General features: G+C 45.3%; 1 protein-coding gene across 1 annotated transcript in view; it reads left to right on the forward strand.

Moving 5' to 3' along the window:
- The first annotated feature begins 5,222 nt into the window (after window positions 1-5,222).
- The window catches only part of LOC112117823 (proteasome assembly chaperone 1), an 18,724-nt gene continuing 2,016 nt past the window's right edge, over window positions 5,223-21,930 (forward strand). Inside the window, exons 1-6 of the mRNA XM_024215901.3 lie at window positions 5,223-5,426; window positions 7,426-7,535; window positions 10,825-10,976; window positions 11,549-11,611; window positions 18,453-18,651; window positions 19,268-19,404. Of these exons, the coding sequence (XP_024071669.2) occupies window positions 5,293-5,426; window positions 7,426-7,535; window positions 10,825-10,976; window positions 11,549-11,611; window positions 18,453-18,651; window positions 19,268-19,404 (795 nt within the window). The 5' untranslated portion in view covers window positions 5,223-5,292. The remainder of the gene's footprint in view (window positions 5,427-7,425; window positions 7,536-10,824; window positions 10,977-11,548; window positions 11,612-18,452; window positions 18,652-19,267; window positions 19,405-21,930) is intronic.

A 21,930-nucleotide genomic window follows, 5' to 3' on the forward strand; every position in this document is an offset into this window, starting at 1 on the left:
ATTGAAAAGGTATGCCTTCTATCCAGTCTGAATTTGTCTAGCTGCAACTTCCAACCGTTGGCTCATGCTCTACCTTTCTCTGCTAGACTGAAGTGCCCATTATTAACTATTTGTTCCCCATGTAGATACTTAGTCTATAACCAAGTCACTTCTTAACCTTCTTTTTGTTAAGCTAAATAGATTGAGGTCCTTGAGTTGATCACTATAAGGCATGTTTTATAATCCTTTAATCAGTCTTGTGACTCTTCTCTGAACACTCTCCAATTTATCAATATCCTTCTTAAATTGTGCACACCAGAACTAGACACAGTATTCCAGCAGTGGTTGCATCAGTGCCAAATACAGAGATAAAATAATCTCTCTACTCCTGCTTGAGATTCCCCTATTTAGGCATCTGGTCACCCTATTTCCGTATGCATTTCCCCAGGTTTTTTGTAAAAATCAAAACTGAACTGCCCCAGAAATTCTGTCGTGGAATTATCGTGAAACTTGCATGGCTCCAACCCTGCTGATGAACCTTTAGAGCCACTGCACAGACTTCTGCCACTTGAGCTAATGGAGTAAGTGATGGCAGAGGCAGTAAGTTGTCATCCTATATGTGATAGATCAGCTCTATAGGGGGATGAGACACTTTTTTTGCCACTGGGTTTCACAGATATCTGCTGACAGAAGAGGAACTGTGAAACTCAGGAATCCTGGGTCTATTCCAGGCTCCTGAATGGAGTGGTCTCTAGTAGTCAAAGACCCTTCTTCCCCGTCCCCTCCAGTCTATGTCTATCCTATTGCTGTCTAACCCGCCCCAGCTCCTCATCTGATTTCAACTGCCCCCACTACCGCTCTGGATTCCTTGTCCCAGTTTCCTCTCTCCCCGCCCCCATCCCTCAGATGGGATGTTCGTTCCAGTCTGGCAAAATTATAAGACTTCTCAACATTTCAACACTTCCCATTCTAAATTTTCGGTTGCTTAACTATAGGCTAGCTCTGCCTACAACAAAGCATATTCAGAACCTCTGATTAAAGGGATTATAAGTGTAGCAACCTCCATCATAGCTAGTCACCAAAGATTGAACCCGAGCCATCCAGACTTAAAAACATGAGCTTCTACTACTTGAGTTCAAGATATAATTCCCTTAGCTGGTAGCTATACAGTTATCCTGTAAAAATCCACAAGAGGAGGGCACAAAACATGTTGGACAGTGAATTACAAAAGTGCCAAATATTATTATTAGACCTGCAGTACTTTTCACAATGAACATCAGCGGGGGATAAACTGGGAGTTTAAGAATATTTGGAAAACAATTTTAGAATAACATTCAGTGCTGTGGTTTAAAAGAAAAAAAAAAGCAGTTAAAACTAATAACTTAGCAATATTAAGTATTGAAAAAAAAAAAAAAAAAACTTCTAGGAGCTATGGGATACAAGTTAAGAATGTTGAAACAGGAAGATGTTATGCTTAGTTACCACTTGGGCAAGGCGGCGTGCTATGTAATACCTGCAAGATTTCACTGTAATGTTTTACAATATATAGCAGCGCAATGCTGATTCCATTGATATTGTTGAGCAATTCATGCTGATTTTATTTCAGCCCACATCTGAATAGTTTTGAATACTATAGATCACAATTTTCAGCTCAGTTGGTCTGAACATGCAGAGCTTTAAAACTGCTATGCTCTAAACTGTATATTAACTACAATTTTATAAACCTGCATGTCAGAGAACTGTGCGCCACTATTACTAGACAGTGGTGCAAGACAATTCAGTGTGAATCACAGAAATGTAGGACTGGAAGGGACATCAACAGGTCATCTAGTCAAACCCCTGCACTGAGGCAGGACTGAGTAATAACAACACTAGACCATCCTTGACAGTTGTTTGTCTAACCTCTTAAAAAACTCCAATGCCTGCTATTCCATAACCTCTCTAGGTAATTTGTCCAGTGCTTAACTACCTTTACAGTTAGGAAGTTTTTCCTAATGTTTAACCTAAATCTCCCTTGCTTCAATTTAAGCCCATTGCTTCTTTTTCCTGTATGTCCTGAGTGGGACGGGGGTGGGTCCAGGCAGTGGGATTGGGAGGAGGGAGGTCGAGGAAGTTGGTGGGTGTGTGGGGATGGACCAGGGGAAGCAGGGTGGAGGAACTGAGGGGGACAGGACTGGGATGGGGGGAGTAGGGTAGGGGCTGAGGGGAGCATGAATGGGACAGGGTAGAGAGAGCTGTGTAGAGTGGGGCGGGGTGGGGGAGACAATGGGGCTGGGTTGGGGAGAGGGACAGAGTCTGGAAGGGATGAGACAGAGGGGAGCAGGGCTGGAATGGGGGGAAGTTGAGGGGGAGCGATGGGGTGGGATGACAGGAGAGGCTGAAGAAGAGATTTGGGGTAGGGCAAAGCTGAGGGAAGTGGGTTGGGGGGAGCAGGGGGACTGCGGGGGAGGCTGTTGGAACAGGGGCAGGGACTGAGGGCAGTGGGTTCGGGGTGGGAGGTACAGGGGGGACTGCAGGGGAGGCTGAGGGAACAGGGTCAGGGTGGGGGCTGAGGGCAGTGGGTCGGGTCTACACTGGCACCTCTCAGCATTGCTGTGCCGGATGGCAGACCTGCGCCAGCGGTACCCTGGCGATGGAAGAGTCCTCAGTGGAAATGCAGACTTCATGACACAGACCCTCCTCGTCACTTCAAACCTGGTGCTGCTCTGGTCAGTTGCTAGGCTCTTGTTACTTTCAAACCCATGCAGGGTATCTGGCTCTTTTTCAGTTCTCAGGTTAAGAAAAGCCTCTGCATTTTGTGAGGGCTTCAGCATTCACTTTCCTACTTGACAAACTGTCTGCCTGACACATTGCTCCCAGGGCATTCATCTTTATTCATCAGCGGTAGGTCCATCAGATTAAGGAGCAACACAGGGGGAAGCAACACAATGGTGTCAAGGATTTTTAATTTTTCAAACCACTTTGGCCTCAACAGTGATAACAGCAAATCTGGACAGAGCAGATGGGTGTCAGGATGGGTTTGGGTATTTATTTTTTTAAGTGAAAATGTTTGGGTCTGAGCAAAGACTGCAAACTTCCCTTTGGAAACCTCTGCTGATCTTTTGCCCCAGGGGCTAACGACAGCCTGGAAGCCGGGACAGATTTCCACATCCATGCAGCGTGAGATGATCAGGGGGAGGGGAGGGACTGTGGGGGAGGCAGAGGGAACAGGGTCAGGGTGAGCGCTGAGGGCAGTGGGTCGGGTGAGATGATCGGAGGGGAGGGACTGTGGGGGAGGCAGAGGGCACAGGGTCAGGATGGGGGCTGAGGGCAGTGGGGCTGAGGGGAGCCCCCCCAGAAGGACCTGCCAGGGGGCCAGGTGAGCCCAGCAGTGCTTACCTGGAGCGGTTCCCAGGAAGCATCCAGCAGGCAGGTCCCTCCCAGTCTCTCTGGCCCCTTCCTAGGGTCGAGGGGAGGGGAGAGGAAGGGGGGGCTCTCTGCCCGGCGACCGCTGCCTGCTGCCGGAGTCTATAAGCCCCGCCCCGCTGCAGCACGCAGGGGGGCAAGACCTCCTCGCTGCCTCTCTGTGTGCCCGGGGCAGGGGCAGGGCAGGGCTGCGCTCTGCAGGCTCCTGCTGGCCGGCCGGCGGGCCCCGTGGGCTGGCGCCGCTGCGCCGGGAGCTCAGCTGCGCGCTGCCCCAGGGAGGAAAGGTGAGTGGCGCCGGCTTGCCGCGGTCCCCCTCATATAGGGTGACCAGACGTCCCGACCAATGTAAGGTCGGGACGCGGGACAAGTCCCCTAAAATCGGGACTGTCCCGATAATATGGGGACGTCTGGTCACCCTATGTATAGGCACCTATTACTCCCTTCCCCCACCCAACCCTATTTTTCACACATGCTATCTGGTCAAAATAAGCACTGCAGCAGCTCCCATTCAGCCCTACGGCTGTAGCTGCTACCTGCACTGATGGGAGAGTATCTCTTATCAAGCATAGTTACGCTGCCGGCCCGAGCGGTGGTAGCTATGCCTGCGGGAGAAGCGCTCCACAGTAGGCTTGTCCACAGCCCTGAGCGAGCTCTCCAGTGTAGACTGAGCCTCTGCTTGCTGTGAGGTGCCAGTAGGGAGTGCCCCAGTGCTGAGTTGTCCCCTTTATCTGTTTTTCACATGGAGTCCTGCTGCACGGGGTGGTCCCTGCCTGCCCACCAGGGGGCCCCTGTGAGAGGGGTGGGGTGGAGGCTGAAAAAATGTTACGCTCTGACACTGCCCCCAAGCTGGCACGTGCCGGCCTGGCAGCGGGCAAGGGTGGGGTGAGACAGCAGTTCATCGGGCTGGCAATGCTCCCCCTTCCCACCCTGGCTGGCATGTGTGCTGCCACTCTGTTTCAGCAGGGCAGGGCTCACATTGAGCAGTTGCTCTATGGCAGGGGTGGGCAAACTTTTTGACCCAAGGGCTACATCTGGGTATGGAAATTGTATGGCAGGCCATGAATGCTCATGAAATTGGAGGATTGGGGTGTAGGAGAGGGTGAGGACTCTGGCTGGGGGTGTAGGCTCTGTGGTGGGGCAAGAAATGAGCAGAGTGTGGGAAGGGGCTCTGGGCAGGGGGGAAAGGGTTCTAGCTGGGGGTGCAATTTCTGGGGTGGGGATGAGGGATTTAGGGTGCCGGAGGGTGCTCTGGGCTGGGACTGAGAGGTCTGGAGGGTGGGAGGGGGTCAGAGGTGCAGTCACCAGGCAGCGCTTACCTCAAGCAACTCCCAGAAGCAGCAGCATGTCCCCGCTCTGGCTCCTACGCAGAGGTGCGGCCAGGCGGCTCTGTGCTCTGCCCTGTCCCCAGGTGCTGCCCCTGCAGCTCCCGTTAGCCGTGGTTCCGAGCCAGTGGGAGGTGCGGGGGGGCACTTACGGCGGGCGCAGTGTATCAGCCCCGTGGTTGCCCCTACGCGTCGGAGCCGGAGGGGGGACATGCCACTGCTTGTAGGAGCTGCAGGGAGCCCCAGTCCCTGCTCCCCGCCCGGCGCTCAAGGGTTGGATTAAAACGGCTGAAGGGCCGGATGCGGCCCCCAGGCCATAGTTTGCCCACCCCTGCTCTATGGTTGGGGGGGGTCTGTGCGGCTAGAGCGGCTCCGCAGCTCGGTGTGCCCAGCGGTGCTAGAGCGGCGCCTTTTCCATCCCCCCACCCCACGCTGCGATTGGGCTAGACTGGCTCCACCCAGGCTGAGATTCTTTGGCGCGTGCGCAGTCGCGGGGAGGGGGCGTGGCCGGCGCTACTGAGCTGTTGGGAGCGGACTCGGGGCCGTTTCGCGAGGCCCTTGTTGCCGGTGGGGGTTGGGCGGCCCGATGGCGACGTTCTTCGGGGAGGTGGTGGCGGCGCCGTCCCGGGCCGGGGTGGACGACGAGGAGGAGGCGGCGGCGGCGGAGCGCGAGGAGACGCCGGAGGACCGCGAGATCCGCAGGGAGCTGGAGAAGAAAAGGTAACGGGGGGGGGCGGGCGGGGGCAGCGCGCGGGAGGCCGCAGGGAGCGAGCTCGAGCGCCCGGCCGTGTCAGCGGCGGGTGGGTCCCGCCCGGGGAGAGGCGCAGCGCTGCTGCCTGAGCGACGTGGCGCTCGGACGCTGTTTGTGGGGAAAACGCGGGGTCGGGCCTGAGAGCCGCGTTGTCTTTATAAAACCTAGTACGGGAGGGGGGCGAGCCCGGTGCGGCGTGGCCTGTGCTCAGCCCAGTTTCTGGGCTGAGCTTATTTTCCTCCCTCTTGTCTCTCTGGGTGCCAGGCAGGAGTCCTAGCCATGTAGGGCTGGAAGAGACCTCAAGAGGTCGTTAACCCAGTCCCCTGTGCTGAGGCAGGACTGGGTATACCTGGACCATCGCTGTCAGCTGTTAGGAGGGGTTTAAGAACAGGTTGGACAATGGTGGGTATTCCACTGTATCCATTGAAGCGTTTTCCACTGCTTAACTAGCCTTATAGCTGGATTTTTTCCCTAATATGGAACCTAAATCTCCCTTGCTGCAGATTAAGATAATTACTTTGATCACTAGCTGCACATGGGAGCTTTGTAACAGCCCTTAAGGTGTTTGAAGACTATCAAGTCTCTCCCCTACTAAGCCCCCCTCCTTTGCTCAAGACTAAAACATGCCTAATTGTTTATAACCTTTTAGTTTTCTAAACTTTATCATTTTCATGTTTTTACTCTGGACTCTCTCCAGTTTGTCCTCATTTTCCTATGCTCAGAACTGCATCTGCAACTTCAGCTGAGGACTCACCAGTGCCAAATAAAGTGGGTCAAGACTTCCTGTGTTATATATCTGACATACCTGTTAATACACCCCAGAATGATAGCCTTTTTCATAACTGCATCACATAGTGGACCACAAAATGAATGAGTCAACAATAACCCCTAGATTCTTTTCAGCAGTACTACTGCCTAGCCAATTATTCCCAATTTTATAGATGTGCATTTGATTTCTTCCTTCCTAAGCGTAGTACTTTGTTTGCACTCATCTTTATTGAATTTTGTTGATTTCAGAGCAGTTCTCCAATTTGTCAAGGTTGTTTTGAATTCTATTCTTGTTCTCCAAAGTACTTGCAGCCCCTCCCAGCCAGGTGACATTTGCAGATTTTATAAGCATACTATCCATTATCCAAGTCATTAATGAAAATATTGACTAGTACTGGACTCAGGACAGACCCCTGTGGGACCCCACTATATACATCTCTCCAGTTTGACTGCAAGCCATTGATTACTACTCTTAAACTGGTTGAAAGACCATAATCTTGCACCTATTTTATAGTATTTTCTTCTAGACGACATTTACCCAGTTTGCTTATGAGAATGTCATGTGGTACTGTGTCAAAAGCCCTACTGAAATTAAAATATATCATATCTACTGTTTACCCCCATCTATTAGGCTAGTAACCCTGTCAAAGAAGGAAACTAGATTGGCTTGACATGATTCGTTCTAGAGAAATCTATGTTGGCAATTACTTAGAACCCTATTATCCTCTAGATGCTTACCATTTGATTTAGTTAGTAATTTGTTCCAGTATTTTTCCAGGTGTTGAAGTTAGGTCTGTAACTCCCCAAGTCCTTTGTTCCCTTTTTAAAAACTCAGTCCTGTGTTTGCTCTTCTCCAGTTGTCTGGGACCTCACCTGTCCTCCATGAGTTCTCAAAGATAATCACGAATGGTACTGAGATAACGCCAGCTAGTTACTTAAATGCCCAAGGGTGAATTTAATCAGGTTCTTCTGATTTGAATACATCTAACTTATCTAAATATTCTTTAACCTGTTTTTTCCCCGTTTTGGCTTGTGTTCCTTCCTTTGTGTAACATAGGATGAGTCTCACAAAAACTATTTTTGTATTGTTTTTCCAGATCATAGAGAGAGGTAAATGGATCTAACCTTATTGCACAACGTATGTTCCTATCCATTGTTTGTTTTTGTTTGCATTTAACCTATTTCTGTTTCTTATGCTAGGGAGGTCCACATCCTTTGGAGTTCGAAGTTAAGTGCATCTACTGGAAGCTTTACAGATGAGCAGTTTCCTTGCTCTAAGTTTATATTGGCGATAGGACATAATGCTGTAGGTAAGTGGTCCAGACTGAGAAAAAAGCTTTAGAAACTCTATACAATTGTTTTACCCTGCTCCCACTGTAACTTTTGAATACTGAGCAGTAGCAGGTAGGAACATGGGGAAGGTGTGTGTGCTAAGAGAGCGCTTTTCTACATGAAGCCATGTTTGATTTTGCTTTGGGTCTCACCATGACTGTTAAACTCCCTTTTATGCAAAGGATAGCAGCAATCTGGGTGCCTGGCAAAATGGGTAGAGAATTGCAGTGCTCCTGCAGGAGGCATTCTGACCATGCTCGGGAGGGATTTTAATTACTTCCGTTTATCATTCAGGAGATAAACTTTTAGACCTGATGTTGGTGAAGAGAACTTTCCAAATGTAAACTGAGGTAATGATGCGTCTTTAGACAGCACCAATAATTCTGAAGTTGTACATTGCTTTGCCATACTGAAAGTGTCTTTATTTTATTTCTTTCGATACCTGCAGGAGGTAGCATTTAAAAATACATTTTTTTAAAAGTATCTATCCCATATGGTTATCTGATACATCTTGAAAAATGCAAATGATCCCATAAAGATGACTTCATCGCTCATGTCAATTTATCTGCCACTCAGAAGCTAAGAGTAGGAGCAAAGGCAGGCACTGAAGCTTTTTACAGTGGAATGCAAATAATCTGTTTTGGGACACACAGGGTAGCAGAGATACAGTAAGTTCTCACTTAACGTCGTCCTGGTTAACGTTGTTTTGTTACGTTGCTGATCAATTAAAGAATATGCTTGTTTAAAGTTGCGCAATGCTCCCTTATAACGTTTGGCAGCCGCCTGCTTTGTCCACTGCTTGCAGAAAGAGGAACCCATTGCAGCTAGCTAGTGGGGGCTTGGAACCAGGGTGGACCGGCAGCCCCCCTATCAGCTCCCCTAAGTTCCCTGTATGGCAGCTGCCCAGCAGACTGTGAATTGCCGGCAGTTCAGCTGTCCCTCCCCACGCTGCCCTGTGCTGCTCCTGCCCTCTGCCTTGGAGCTGCTCCTGGGAGCCTCCTGCTTGCTGTGTGTGTGTGTGCGCGCGCGCACTAATGTCAGGGTGTCCCCCTGCCCTCCATCTCCACCGAGCATGGTGGAGGGGTGGGGGACATATGACAGGGCTCAGGACTGAAGGGAGCTTGCTGGCAGCAGCTGCTATCTCAACTTGCTGATCTACTTTAAAAGGCAGTGTACTTAGAGTGGGTTCAGCGTACTTAAAAGGGGCAATGCGTGACACACACACACACACACTCTCTCTCTCTGTGTCTGTCTCTCTTTCTCTCTCTGCCATGCTGTGTCTCCTCCCTCCATTCCTGCTGCCTTGTACAGTGTGAGGCTACATTAACAACACTGTGTTAACCCTTGAGAGCTCAGCCGAGTGCTAGTTCATCATTTAGTAGTAAGGCATTCCCTGGGAAATATCCTACCCTCTGACTCCTCCACCTCAACCAAGCTTCACAATCATCATTGCTGTGTACAGTATTATTGTTTGTTTAAAACTTACACTGTGTGTGTGTGTGTGTGTGTGTGTGTGTGTGTGTGTATGTATGTGTATATATATGTGTGTGTGTATGTGTATGTCTTTTCTCTGGTGAAAAATTTTCCTGGAATCTAACCCCCCTATTTACACTAATTCTTATGGGGGAAATTGGATTCGCTTAATATCGTTTCGCTTAAAGTAGCATTTTTCAGGAACATAACTACAAGGTTAAGCGAGGAGTTACTGTATACTTGCTTGTCCTGCCTTATAACAGCCAGGAAGCTGGGATGGGAGTAGAATAATAAAGACGCCTCTCTTGCAGTCTGAGTCCCCAACAGCCATGAATTGGTAGGAAAGGGGAAAAGCTCCTTCCAGCAGCCCAAGGGTGGATTGGCACTCCAAATTTCAGAACCCTATTTAAATCTATTCTTGACAAGGGTTTAAAGATGTAGTGTGAGTTTGAACTAGCTACCATAATCTAACTCTCACATTCTAGGCCTTGTCTTAACTAGTTAAGTTGTACTTTAGCACTTGCTAAGCTGGTCAAGCTAAAGCATGGGCTTTTTGCTTCCCCCATGGCTTTAGCTTGACCTGCTTAGCATGTGCTAATGTCCAGCTTGCCTGGTCTTAACTAGAATTTTTGAAGGTGTGTGCTAGTTTGAACTAGCTGATGTGATCTGAAACCTCTTTAAATCCTAGTCTAAACAAAGCCTCAGAGAGTGGAACATTGAGCAGAGTAGGATAGGAATTCTAGCACCTTCCTTTGCTGTCAACTAGGGATGAAATCTGACTTTCTCACCAGGGATTTGCCCTTGGATTTTATTTGAGGGGGGCCCCCCTTCTTCGTCTCTTAATATTGGTTTCTGATCAGTATGCTTAGTCTCTGGCTAGGTGGTGTCTGGTAAATTCTTCGAGCCCTACTTTTGATCACTTCCTGTAAATTGTGAAGTTCACTTTTGGCAAAAGCAGGCAGAGCTTTGCTCTGAGTTTTGGTACTGAGGAAGAAGCTAGTACCAAAGCCATGATGATGTAGATTAACAAGATAAGAAAAGTTGCTTCACTCATTAAGGCAAAAGTGCAAGTATTATTTGAATAGTGCACTCCTGCTATTTACAGTAGTTGGGTCTGATTTGTTTCAGAATTGAAAATTGCATCATGGTCACTGTGATGGAGGCTTATATTGCCATGTCAGAGGTGTGTTTTTGAGATGAATGTAGCACTCATTCCCTGGGTGGTGGAAATAGCTGCATACTAGCATGTTCCGTTTGAGTGTCTAATCATGAGAGATGAGTCTGAAAGGGAAAAGATTCTGAACATATTATCTTGTAGTTTCAACCAATTAATGAATGCAGTAGATGTGATACTGATTTTGGAGGGAGATGGTTCTCTCTGCACAGTGGACAGTGTCTGTTGCCTCAATAACAAATAAAGATCTACGTTTTTCTGTTTATTTTGTAGTATCTGATGAGAGAAACAAAATATTTCATGTGTGACACAAAAAGTATTTAGAATATACATAACATATATTTGATTAATATTAACTGAGATTTTTTTTAAATGACATTAATATTTAAGATTACTTTCATTCTTGATCTTTCCAGGTGAAAGGGTACTAGAGTTTGTGGTTTTGTTGCAACCACTAACTTAATGTAATTGATAATGAGTTCCCCCCAAAAAACCCAATCACAAACAAACTCTAGTAATCCAGGTCAGGAGGTTTTGTGTAGAACAGTGACTTTTGTTTTAATGGGAATGTCTTACATATCTGATATTACTATATAAACTAATACCGATGTTGTTCACAGCTTTCCTGACCTCATTTGTTCTGAATTCTGGATGCTGGGAAGCAGTTGGCTCTGTCAAATTGTGGAACGAGTGGTGCAGAACATCAAATACAACAAGTGTTCTTCCAACAGATGCTTTCTGTTTGTTCTACAAATTAATATCTGATCCAACAGTAAGTGGCATAATATGTATGCATTTAAAAATGATTCTCTCCTCCTATCTGATTTTCTGTTGAGAAAAGAGTAAGAGTCCTTTTCAGAAAAGAAAACCAATAAGGTTGCAGTGTTCTTATCACTTTTTCTGATGTGGTAAGCTTTGTCAGCTCACTTGACAAGGTTGCTGAGACATGAGCTGCATTTCAGGAAGTTTAGGGTACTCAACTCTGCCACGTAGCTATATTAAATTATGGAATTCAAGGTTACTTCTAGGTGTTAACTCCCACCCTCAAAGTCTAGTGCTAATAGGTGTCATATCCTCAGTTGGCATAAACTGGTGTAATAAAGTTACATTGACTTACACCAGATGAATATCTGGCCCTTTATGTGCAGTACAAGGAAGATTCATGGCAAGATGGAGTGCTTCATACCAGTTGCAGATGGAAAATCCTCATTGAAATGGTAGTAGTATATAGTGTGAATGTAATCAATATCATGTTAATGTAGAGTCAGTATCTTTTTAATATGAGACAGAAAGGGACTGTAACTGAGTTGTCTGAATCATTTGTTTACAATTCTGTCTTTTCAGGTATTGTTGTGCCAGTGCAATTGCTATGTGGCTGAGGATCAGCAATTTCAATGGCTTGAAAAGGTAAAATTGAGATTAACAGGAGTTAGGCAAAGAATTTTTCTTTTTGGGGGGGGGGGGGGGGGGGGAGGGAACCTCTTATAAGAAAAACAAAACACCTCTACTTATAATGCTCAGTTATTTTCTATATTGCTTTCCATTCCCCCCCTCCCTCTCCCCCAAGCTTCAGAAAACTAAATGTTGTTTGAATTTCGTACCAAGAAGTTCTGTCTAATCCCATTATGGCTGGTACTGGTTGCGTCTGCTGTAGTTAAACTTTCTAAAACAGTTTCCAGTAGAGAGAGCCTCTGTTCTCTCATGCGTCTGACAAAGTGGGTATTCACCCACGAAAGCTCATGCTCCAATACATCTGTTAGTCTTAAAGGTGCCACAGGACTCTGTTGCTGTTCTCTCATACTCATTTTCAGAGACATTTGCCTTTCAGGGTTAAATTTTCCATGGTTGATTTCAACAGAGGTGAATTATTCTAACCACTTTTGAGTTATGGGAATATGGAAAAAATTTTGAGTGTTTGTGGTGTGTTTTTTTTTGTTTTGTTTAGGAAAGAAAAGGTATAACAGCACTTGTACAGGGCTACGGCTGCCAAAAATAACTAGTTTGAAACTTGGCATGGACAAAGTCCTCACTGAGGAGTGTGTGTTCTGCTTTCTTTGAGGGAGAAATGCTCAGTTCCTGCCTCTTTTGTTCCATCACTATAATTCTGCCATACAGAGAGGCTGCTGCTGGAACAATTTGCAATATTGTCAACCCCAGTCACTCAAAAGGCATGAGTCAGGTCTGGAACTATTATGTAGTCAACTTCAAAATCATGAAATTCTTAAATAAATATTGGGTTATTTTTGTTGGCCTTCTAGTTTTTGAAGTGTAGTGTACACTCAGGTCATATTTTTCATGATCTTTTTTTCCTGCAACCTCATGGGTTGTGAACTTTTTTTTTTTTAAATGAAAGCTCAGATTCACATAATCGCTTGACTTTAGGAGCTGAAGTATTAACAAACACAACAGCTGTTGCGAGGCTTAGGTAAAATCATAAGAGTTAATATTATTATGCAAATTACTTAGAACATAAGAACGGCCGTACTGGGTTAGACCAAAGGTCCATCTAGCCCAGTATCCTGTCTACCGACAGTGGCCAATGCCAGGTGCCCCAGAGGGAGTGGACCTAACAGGCAATGATCAAGTGATTTCTCTCCTGCCATCCATCTCCATCCTCTGACAAACAGAGGCTAGGGACACCATTCCTTACCCATCCTGGCTAATAGCCATTAATGGACTTAACCACCATGAATTTATCCAGTTCTCTTTTAACGCTGTTATAGTCCTAGCCTTCACAACCTCCTCAGGTAAGGAGTTCCACAAGTTGACTGTGCGCTGCGTGAAGAAGAACTTCCTTGTATTTGTTTTAAACCTGCTGCCTATTAATTCCATTTGGTGACCCCTAGTTCTTGTATTATGGGAATAAGTAAATAACTTTTCCTTATCCACTTTCTCCACATCACTCATGATTTTATATATCTCTATCATATCCCCCCTCAGTCTCCTCTTTTCCAAGCTGAAGAGTCCTAGCCTCTTTAATCTCTCCTCATATGGGACCCGTTCCAAACCCCTAATCATTTTAGTTGCCCGTTTCTGAATCTTTTCTAGTGCCAGTATATCTTTTATGAGATGAGGAGACCACATCTGTACGCAGTATTCGAGATGTGGGCGTACCATCGATTTATATAAGGGCAATAATATATTCTCAGTCTTATTCTCTATCCCCTTTTTAATAATCCCTAACATCCTGTTTGCTTTTTGACCGCCTCTGCACACTGCGTGGACATCTTCAGAGAACTAGAACTCCAAGATCTTTTTCCTGACTTCTTGTAGCTAAATTAGCCCCCATCATATTGTATGTATAGTTGGGGTTATTTTTTCCAATGTGCATTACTTTACATTTATCCACATTAAATTTCATTTGCCATTTTGTTGCCCAATCACTTAGTTTTGTGAGATCTTTTTGAAGTTCTTCACAGTCTGCTTTGGTCTTAACTATCTTGAGCAGTTTAGTATCATCTGCAAACTTTGCCACCTCACTGTTTACCCCTTTCTCCAGATCATTTATAAATAAATTGAATAGGATTGGTCCGAGGACTGACCCTTGGGGAACACCACTAGTTACCCCTCTCCATTCTGAGAATTTACCATTAATTCCTACCCTTTGTTCCCGGTCTTTTAACCAGTTCTCAATCCATGAAAGGACCTTCCCTTTTATCCCATGACAGCTTAATTTACGTAAGAGCCTTTGGTGAGGGACCTTGTCAAAGGCTTTCTGGAAATCTAAGTACACTATGTCCACTGGATCCCCCTTGTCCACATGTTTGTTGACCCCTTCAAAGAACTCTAATAGATTAGTAAGACACGATTTCCCTTTACAGAAACTATGTTGACTATTGCTCAACAGTTTGTTTTTCTATGTGTCTGACAATTTTATTCTTAGCTATTGTTTCGACTAATTTGCCCGGTACCGACGTTAGACTTACCGGTCTGTAATTGCCGGGATCACCTCTAGAGCCCTTTTTAAATATTGGCGTTACATTAGCTAACTTCCAGTCATTGGGTACAGAAGCCGATTTAAAGGACAGGTTACAAACCTTAGTTAATAGTTCCGCAACTTCACATTTGAGTTCTTTCAGAACTCTTGGGTGAATGCCATCTGGTCCCGGTGACTTGTTAATGTTAAGTTTATCAGTTAATTCCAAAACCTCCTCCAGTGACACTTCAATCTGTGACAGTTCCTCAGATTTGTCACCTACAAAAGCCGGCTCAAGTTTGGGAATCTCCCTAACATCCTCAGCCGTGAAGACTGAAGCAAAGAATCCATTTAGTTTCTCCACAATGACTTTATCGTCTTTAAGCGCTCCTTTTGTATCTCGATCATCAAGGGGCCCCACTGGTTGTTTAGCAGGCTTCCTGCTTCTGATGTACTTAAAAAACATTTTGTTATTACCTTTGGAGTTTTTGGCTAGTCGTTCTTCAAACTCCTCTTTGGCTTTTCTTATTACATTCTTGCACTTAATTTGGCAGCGTTTATGCTCCTTTCTATTTCCCTCACTAGGAGTTGACTTCCACTTTTTAAAGGAAGTCTTTTTATCTCTCACTGCTTCTTTTACATGGTTGTTAAGCCACGGTGGCTCTTTTTTAGTTCTTTTACTGTGTTTCTTAATTTGGGGTATACATTGAAGTTGGGCCTCTATTATGGTGTCTTTAAAAAGCGCCCATGCAGCTTGCAGGGATTTCACTTTAGTCACTGTACTTTTTAACTTCTGTTTAACTAACCCCCTCATTTTTGCATAGTTCCCCCTTTTGAAATTAAATACCACAGTGTTGGGCTGTTGAGATGTTCTTCCCACCACAGGGATGTTGAATGCTATTGTATTATGGTCACTATTTCCAAGCGGTCCTGTTATAGTTACCTCTTGGACCAGCTCCTGCGCTCCACTCAGGACTAAATCTAGAGTTGCCTCTCCCCTTGTGGGTTCCTGTACCAGCTGCTCCATGAAGCAGTCATTTAAAGTATCGAGAAATTTTATCTCTGCATTTTGTCCTGAAGTGAAATGTTCCCAGTCAATATGGGGATAATTGAAATCTCCCACTATTATTGGGTTCTTAATATTGATAGCCTCTCTAATTTCCCTTAGCATTTCATCATCACTATCACTGTCCTGGTCTTTTTACTTGTGTAAAAAGAGTTTGTAGCAGTCTCAGTGAGGCAGAAAGGAAAATAAAATATGCTTTATAGATCTACAAAGAGATTTTAAAATTGAATTGTACCCTTTTTTATATATTTATTTATTTTCCATTAGGCATTGCAGTTAAATAGATGTTAATAGAAACTTCAGCTTTCTTTTTTGGTTAGCAGTTTGACTAAAAATCTCCCTTCTCTTCCTTTGCTGCTCCTCCCCTTCCTCCTCCTCCCTCCTCCCCCCCCCCCCCCCGCCATTGCTCTGCCTTCCATCTCAATGCAGATTTTTTTGGTTATATAACTGCACTCAAAAACAAAACCGTGTAAAACTTTAGAGCCTACAAGTCCACTCAGTCCTACTTCTTATTCTGCCAATCGCTAAGACAAACAAGTTTGTTTACTTTAACTGGAGATACTGGTGCCCGTTTCTTATTTACAATGTCACCTGAAAGTGAGAACAGGCATTCACATGGCACTTTTGTAGCCAGCGTTGCAAGGTATTTACGTGTCAGATATGCTAAACATTCGTATGCCCCTTCATGCTTCGGACACCATTCCAAAGGACATGCTTCCATGCTGATGATGCTCATTACAAAAATAATGTGTCAATTAAATTTGTGACTGTACTCCTTGGGAGGAGAATTGTATGTCTCCTGCTCTGTTTTACCTGCATTCTACATATATTTAATGTTATAGCAGTCTCTGATGATGACCTAGCACAGGGGCTGGCAAACTTTTTGGCCTGAGGGCCGCATCGGGTTTCAGAAATTGTATGGAGGGCCAGTTAGGGGAGGCTGTGCCTCCCCAAACAGCCAGGCCCTATCCTGCTTCTCGCCCCCTGACGCCCCATCCACCCCTGCTGCTATCTCTCCCTGACCACACCCAGACCCCCCCCCCAACTGCCCCCCGCCGCCCCATCCAACACCCCTCTTCTTTCCTGACTGCCCCCTGGGACCTCTGCCCCATCCACACCCCCTTCTCCCTAACTGCCCCCTACACCGCCCCATCCAACCCCCCCCACCCTTCCTGACTGTCCCCCTCTGGACCCCTGACCCATCCACCCACCCCTTCTCCTTGTCCCTTGACTGCCCCGGAACCCCCACCCCTGCTGCCCCATCCAACCCCTCCTCTCATTCCTGACAGCCCCCCCAGGACCCCTGTTCCATCCACGACCCCTGCTCCCTGACTGCCCCCCGCCACCTCATCCAACCCCTCCTCTCCTTCCTGACTGCCCCCCTGGGACCCCTACCCCATCCAACCACCCCTTCTCCCTGACCACCCCCGGAACCCCCGCCCCCATTCAACCCCCCTGTTCCCCACCCTCCGACTGCTCCCACCCGTATCCACATCCCCGGCTCCTGACCACCCCCCGAACTCCCCTGCCCTTTATCCAACCCCCCTCCCCTGCTCCCTGCCCCCTTACCGTGCTGCCTGGAGCACCAGTGGCTGGCGGCGCAACAGTCGCGCTGCCCGGCTGGAGCCAGCCACGCACCAGATCAGGCCGGGCTCTGCAGCTGCACTACCCCAGGAGCTCGCAGCTCTGTTGCCCAGAGTATTGCGCCCGCGGCACAGTGAGCTGAAGCTGGAGGCTAGCTTCCCGGGCCAGGCAGAATGGTCCTGTGGGCCGGATGTGGCCCACGGGCCATAGTTTGCCCACCTCTGACCTAGCACATGTTCGTTTTAAGAAGACTTTCACAGCAGATTTGACAAAACGCAAAGAAGGTACCAATATGAGGTTTCTAAAAATAAGAATAGCACTCGACCCAAGGTTTAAGAATCTGAAGTGCCGTCCAAAATCTGAGAGGGACAAGGTGTGGAGCATGCTTTTAGAAGTCTTAAAAGAGCAACACTTTGATGCGGAAGCTACAGAACCTGAACCACCAAAAAAGAAAATCAGCCTTCTGCTGGTGGCATCTGACTCAGATGATGAAAATGAACATGCATTGGTCTGCACTATTTTGGATTGTTATCGAGCAGAACACATCAGCATGGATGCATGTCCTCTGGAATGGTGGTTGAAGCATGAAGGGACATATGAATCTTTAGCGCATCTGGCATGTAAATATCTTGCAATGCCAGCTACAACAGTGCCATGTGAACGCCTGTTCTCACTTTCAGGTGACATTGTAAACAAGAAGTGGGCAGCATTATCTCCTGCAAATTGTAACCAACCTTGTTTGAGTGATTGGCTGACCAAGAAGTAGGACTGAGTGGACTTGTAGGCTCTAAAATTTTACATTGTTTTATTTTTGAATGCAGGTTTTTTTACATAATTCTACATTTGTAAGTTCAACTTTCATGATAGAGATTGTACTACAGTACTTGTATGAGGTGAATTGAAAAATACTTCTTAAAGTGCAAATATGTGTAATAAAATATAAATATAAATAAAGTGAGCACTGTACACTTTGTATTCTGTGTTCTAATTTAAATCAATATATTTGAACATGTAGTAAACATCCAAAATATTTAAAAATGTTATTCCGTTGTTTAACAGTGCGATTAATTGTGATTAATTTTTTTAATTGCTTGACAGTCCTAATTCCTATTTTTTCTGCAACATTGTTACTTGAGGTCAAAATAAACAACCTTAAAAATTCCCAGGCTGCCCCTAGAAGTTCAACAAATTTTAACTTCACATAGGAGGAAATGAGAAATCTAAAATGTGGAAACAAGAAAAAGAAAGAAAGAAAGAATTAGATATTTATGGAGTATCTAGCGAATAGATATAACTTGGAAATGTAATCTGAAGGCTGTTGCTTAATTTACACAATCATTCTGATTTCATATGGATTCCTTTCCCTATCCACTCACACATTAGAAAAAGGAATCATTCAAGTTTCTTTGTAGAAAGGGCCAAAAATCTGAAGCCTACAGAGCAAGTCAGTAGACTTGGCAGATATGTAATTATCTCCTCCTGTTTAGTAGTTTTTGTTTTGATTGAAGCAACACAGTAATCCCTGTTTTTGAGGGTGCGGTAGAACTGTCAATTAACTTCACATATCTGAGAAACTACTTTTTTGCCATCTGAACTAAAATGAACCCAGTCTTCTGTAATTGGACTCCATTCCTGTTTTAGCATAAACCTCACTTATGCTGGAATTAATATTTTCATTCCAGGTTTTTGGCTGTATGCGGGAGGAGGATCTGCAAGTAACCATTCTTTCGACATGTCCTGTAACTGATTATAAAACCCCTGAATCCACTTTAACGCTTCCTTCTCCTTTTCTGAAAGCTTTAAAGACAAAAGAATTCAAAGAGATCGTCTGTTGTCCACTGCTGGAGCAGCCAAATATTGTACAGGGTCTCCCTGCTGCTGGTATTATGCAACTTCATTTATATTCTTGCATTCATTTATTTTTTTGCTGCATTGCAAGGTCATGCTTGTGTCCTATGCTAACCATTGACATTTATTGGTGAATGTTAATTTTGAACAGCATAACGTTTAACTGATGATCCTAATTTTAAGTTTATCCTCCAATATATAATTTAGTGAATGAGCCAGGAAGATAACATTGTGAAAATTAATTCACAACACTTGGCATCTTACACATCAGTATGTAAAACTGCTGATGTATACAAAAATTATGTTCTGTAATTAACCGCTTATACTGCGTAACATTACATCTTACAGTATATTTTGAACCAGGAGTCACCCAATGAAATTAGCAGGCATAAGGAAGTACTTCTTCACACAACGCAGCGTCATCCTCTGGAGCCCTTTGCCAGGGAATGTTGTGAAGGCCAAAAGCATAACTGAGTTCAAAAATAATTAGATATGTTCTTGGAGGATAGTCCCTCAATGGCTATTAGCCAAGATGGGCAGAGACGCAACCCCATAGCAAAATGGTATATTACTTAAATTGAAAGCGATGTTATGCAGTGTGGATTAGATTACTTTGATGTAACAGTCTTTTCTTTTTGGTTATATTTAGTTCTGAGTTATTGTCAAGTATGGCAGATTCCTGCAGTGTTGTATCAGTGTTACACGGATGTCATCAAACTGGACACTGTTACAATTGAAGCATTCAAGCCTGTGCTTTCTTCTAAGAACCTGAAGAGTTTAGTCAAGGTAAAGCTTAATTTTAAAGATTAGTGGGAAGTTCTATCTCTTGTAGTATCGGAGTGTCTGAGGTTGTAGACTAATCAGACTTAAATGTATAGTATTTGAGAGAGACAAACTTGGATTAACAGACTATCCTGAATATAAACCTTAGAAATTGCCTTAAACTGCTTAAATGCCTTAAACTGCTTCCAGCTATGATTAGCCTCTTAGCAATAGTGTGTGAGAAGCTCTGGATTCACAATAATCATTTCATTTTTGAATTTATTATCTGGTATTTAAAGGAATAACTTCAAGTGACTATTGTAAATAGAACTTCCTATAGATCTTATTAAAAGCCTCTAAGCTACTCATGTTGCTTACTGGTCCGTGAGCTAAATATCTTACCACTGTGCATCCATAGTCAAAATGGTGCTATTCTATTAGCTGTGTATCAGATGAGAGCCATTCTAGATATCATTTAAACATTATTTTGCAAATGTTAATTTTTTTAGTTGTATCAATTTCTTTTAAACCTGAAAGAGTACAGACTTCAGGGACATATTAATCATAAAGGGCCAGATTTTTAAAGATATTTTGGCCTTGGTATGCTCAGTATTGCAACACCTACCTGATTTAGGAGCCAAAATCTCATTTTCAAAAGAGATTTAGGAGCCAAAGTCCCCATGACTGTCAGGTGCTCTATCCGCTAGGCCACACTGTCTCCATCAGCAAGCAAAAAGTTGAGTATTTTCCTTTTTTAAAAATGTTTTGAATGAACATGTTTACAGAATGGCTTCTGTAAAGTAGTTGCCCTGGTTTTGCCAGTTGAACTTGAGTTTAAATGGAAAAAGTGATTGGTAGGAGAATCTTTGGAAATGAGCTGTTTTCAGCTGTGACTGAGATGCAAATTCCAGCTTTCAGACACCACCTATGAATTTTAGCATCCAACAAGACTTCTAAATTGATATCGCTTTGTTGAGGGGAAATAAAAATGCAGCCTCTTCCCCCTCCCTTTTATGGGTGTAACTATTTGAGTGAGAGAATACAGGTTAACAAGTCCTAGTGTGTGATTAAACTGGACACTCCTTTGGAGCTTTCACTAGCTCTCTAGATACTTTTTCATAACACCTGACCCTTATTTATACAGTAACTCCTCACTTAAAGTTGTCCCGGTTAACATTGTTTTGTTGTTACATTGCTGATCAATTAGAGAACATGCTTGTTTAAAGTTGTGCAATGCTCCCTTATAATGTTGTTTGGCAGCCGCCTGCTTTGTCCACTGCTTGCAGAAAGAGCAGCCCGTTGGAGCTAGCTGTGCTGCTCCTGCCCTCTGCCGTGGAGCTGCTCCTGGGAGCCTCCTGCTTGTTGTGCAAAGGGGCGGGGGGGGGGGGAAGAGGGGTGCTAATGTCAGGGTGTCCCTCTCTCCCCCCCGCCCCACAGAGCAGGGTGGGGGGACACAACAGGGCTCAGGACAGAGGGAACTTGCTGGCAGCAGTTGCTATCTCAGCTTGCTGATCTACTTAAAAAGGCAATGTGTTGTGACGAAGTTCCTCCTCTAGCTTGGTGGGTCCTGCGCTTATTGGCGGATTTGCTCACTTCAGAGATTCACCTTGTAGGTCAGGAAACAGCCCAGAGACCTTCCCGTCTGGTAGAAGCCACAGTCCAGGTCAATGCCTCCTGTGTCTGATTAGGAGTTGGGAGGTTTGGTGGGAACCTGGGCCCGCCCTCTACTCTGGGTTCCAGCCCTGTGGACTGCAGCTGTCTAGAGTGCCTCCTGGTACAGCTGCACGACAGCTACAACTCCCTGAGCTACTTCCCCATAGCTTCCTCCCAACACCTTCTTAATCCTCAGCACAGGACCTTTCTCCAGGTGTCTGATAATGCTTGTATTCCTCAATCCTTCAGCAATACACCTTTTCACTCTCAGCTCCTAGTGCCTCTTGCTCCCAGCTCCTCGCATGCATGCTACAAACTTAAGTGAGGTCCTTTTTAAACTCAGGTGCCCTGATTAGCCAGCCTGTCCTAATTGATTCTAGCAGTTTCTTCTCAATTGGCTCCAGGTGTCCTAATTAGCCTCCTTGCCTTAATTGGTTCCAGCAAGCTCCTGCTTGTTCTGGAATTGCCCCTGTTACCTTACCCAGGGAAAAGGGATCTACTTAATCTGGGACTAATATATGTGCCTTCGAACACTCTCCTGTAGCCATCTGGCCTGACCCTGTCACAGTACTTAGAGTGGGGTCAGCCTACTTAAAGGGGCAATGCATGTATGTCTCATGCAAATGGTGTGTCTCCCCTCCCTCCATTCGTGCTGCCTTGTAGAGCATGAGGCTACATTAACAACACTGTGTTAACCCTTGAGGGCTCAGCCGAGTGCTAGTTCATCATTTAGCAGTAAGGTATTCCCTGGGAAATATCCCACTCTCTTCCACCCTCTGGCTTCACCACCTCAACCAAGCTTCACAATCATCATTGCTGTGTACAGTATTAAATTGTTTATTTAAAACTTATACTCTGTGTGTGTGTGTGTGTGTGTGTGTGTGTGTGTGTGTGTGT

Source organism: Terrapene carolina, unplaced genomic scaffold, assembly GCF_002925995.2.
Source record: "Terrapene carolina triunguis isolate 2854851 unplaced genomic scaffold, T_m_triunguis-2.0 Scaffold30, whole genome shotgun sequence".
Lineage (NCBI taxonomy): Eukaryota > Metazoa > Chordata > Testudines > Emydidae > Terrapene > Terrapene triunguis.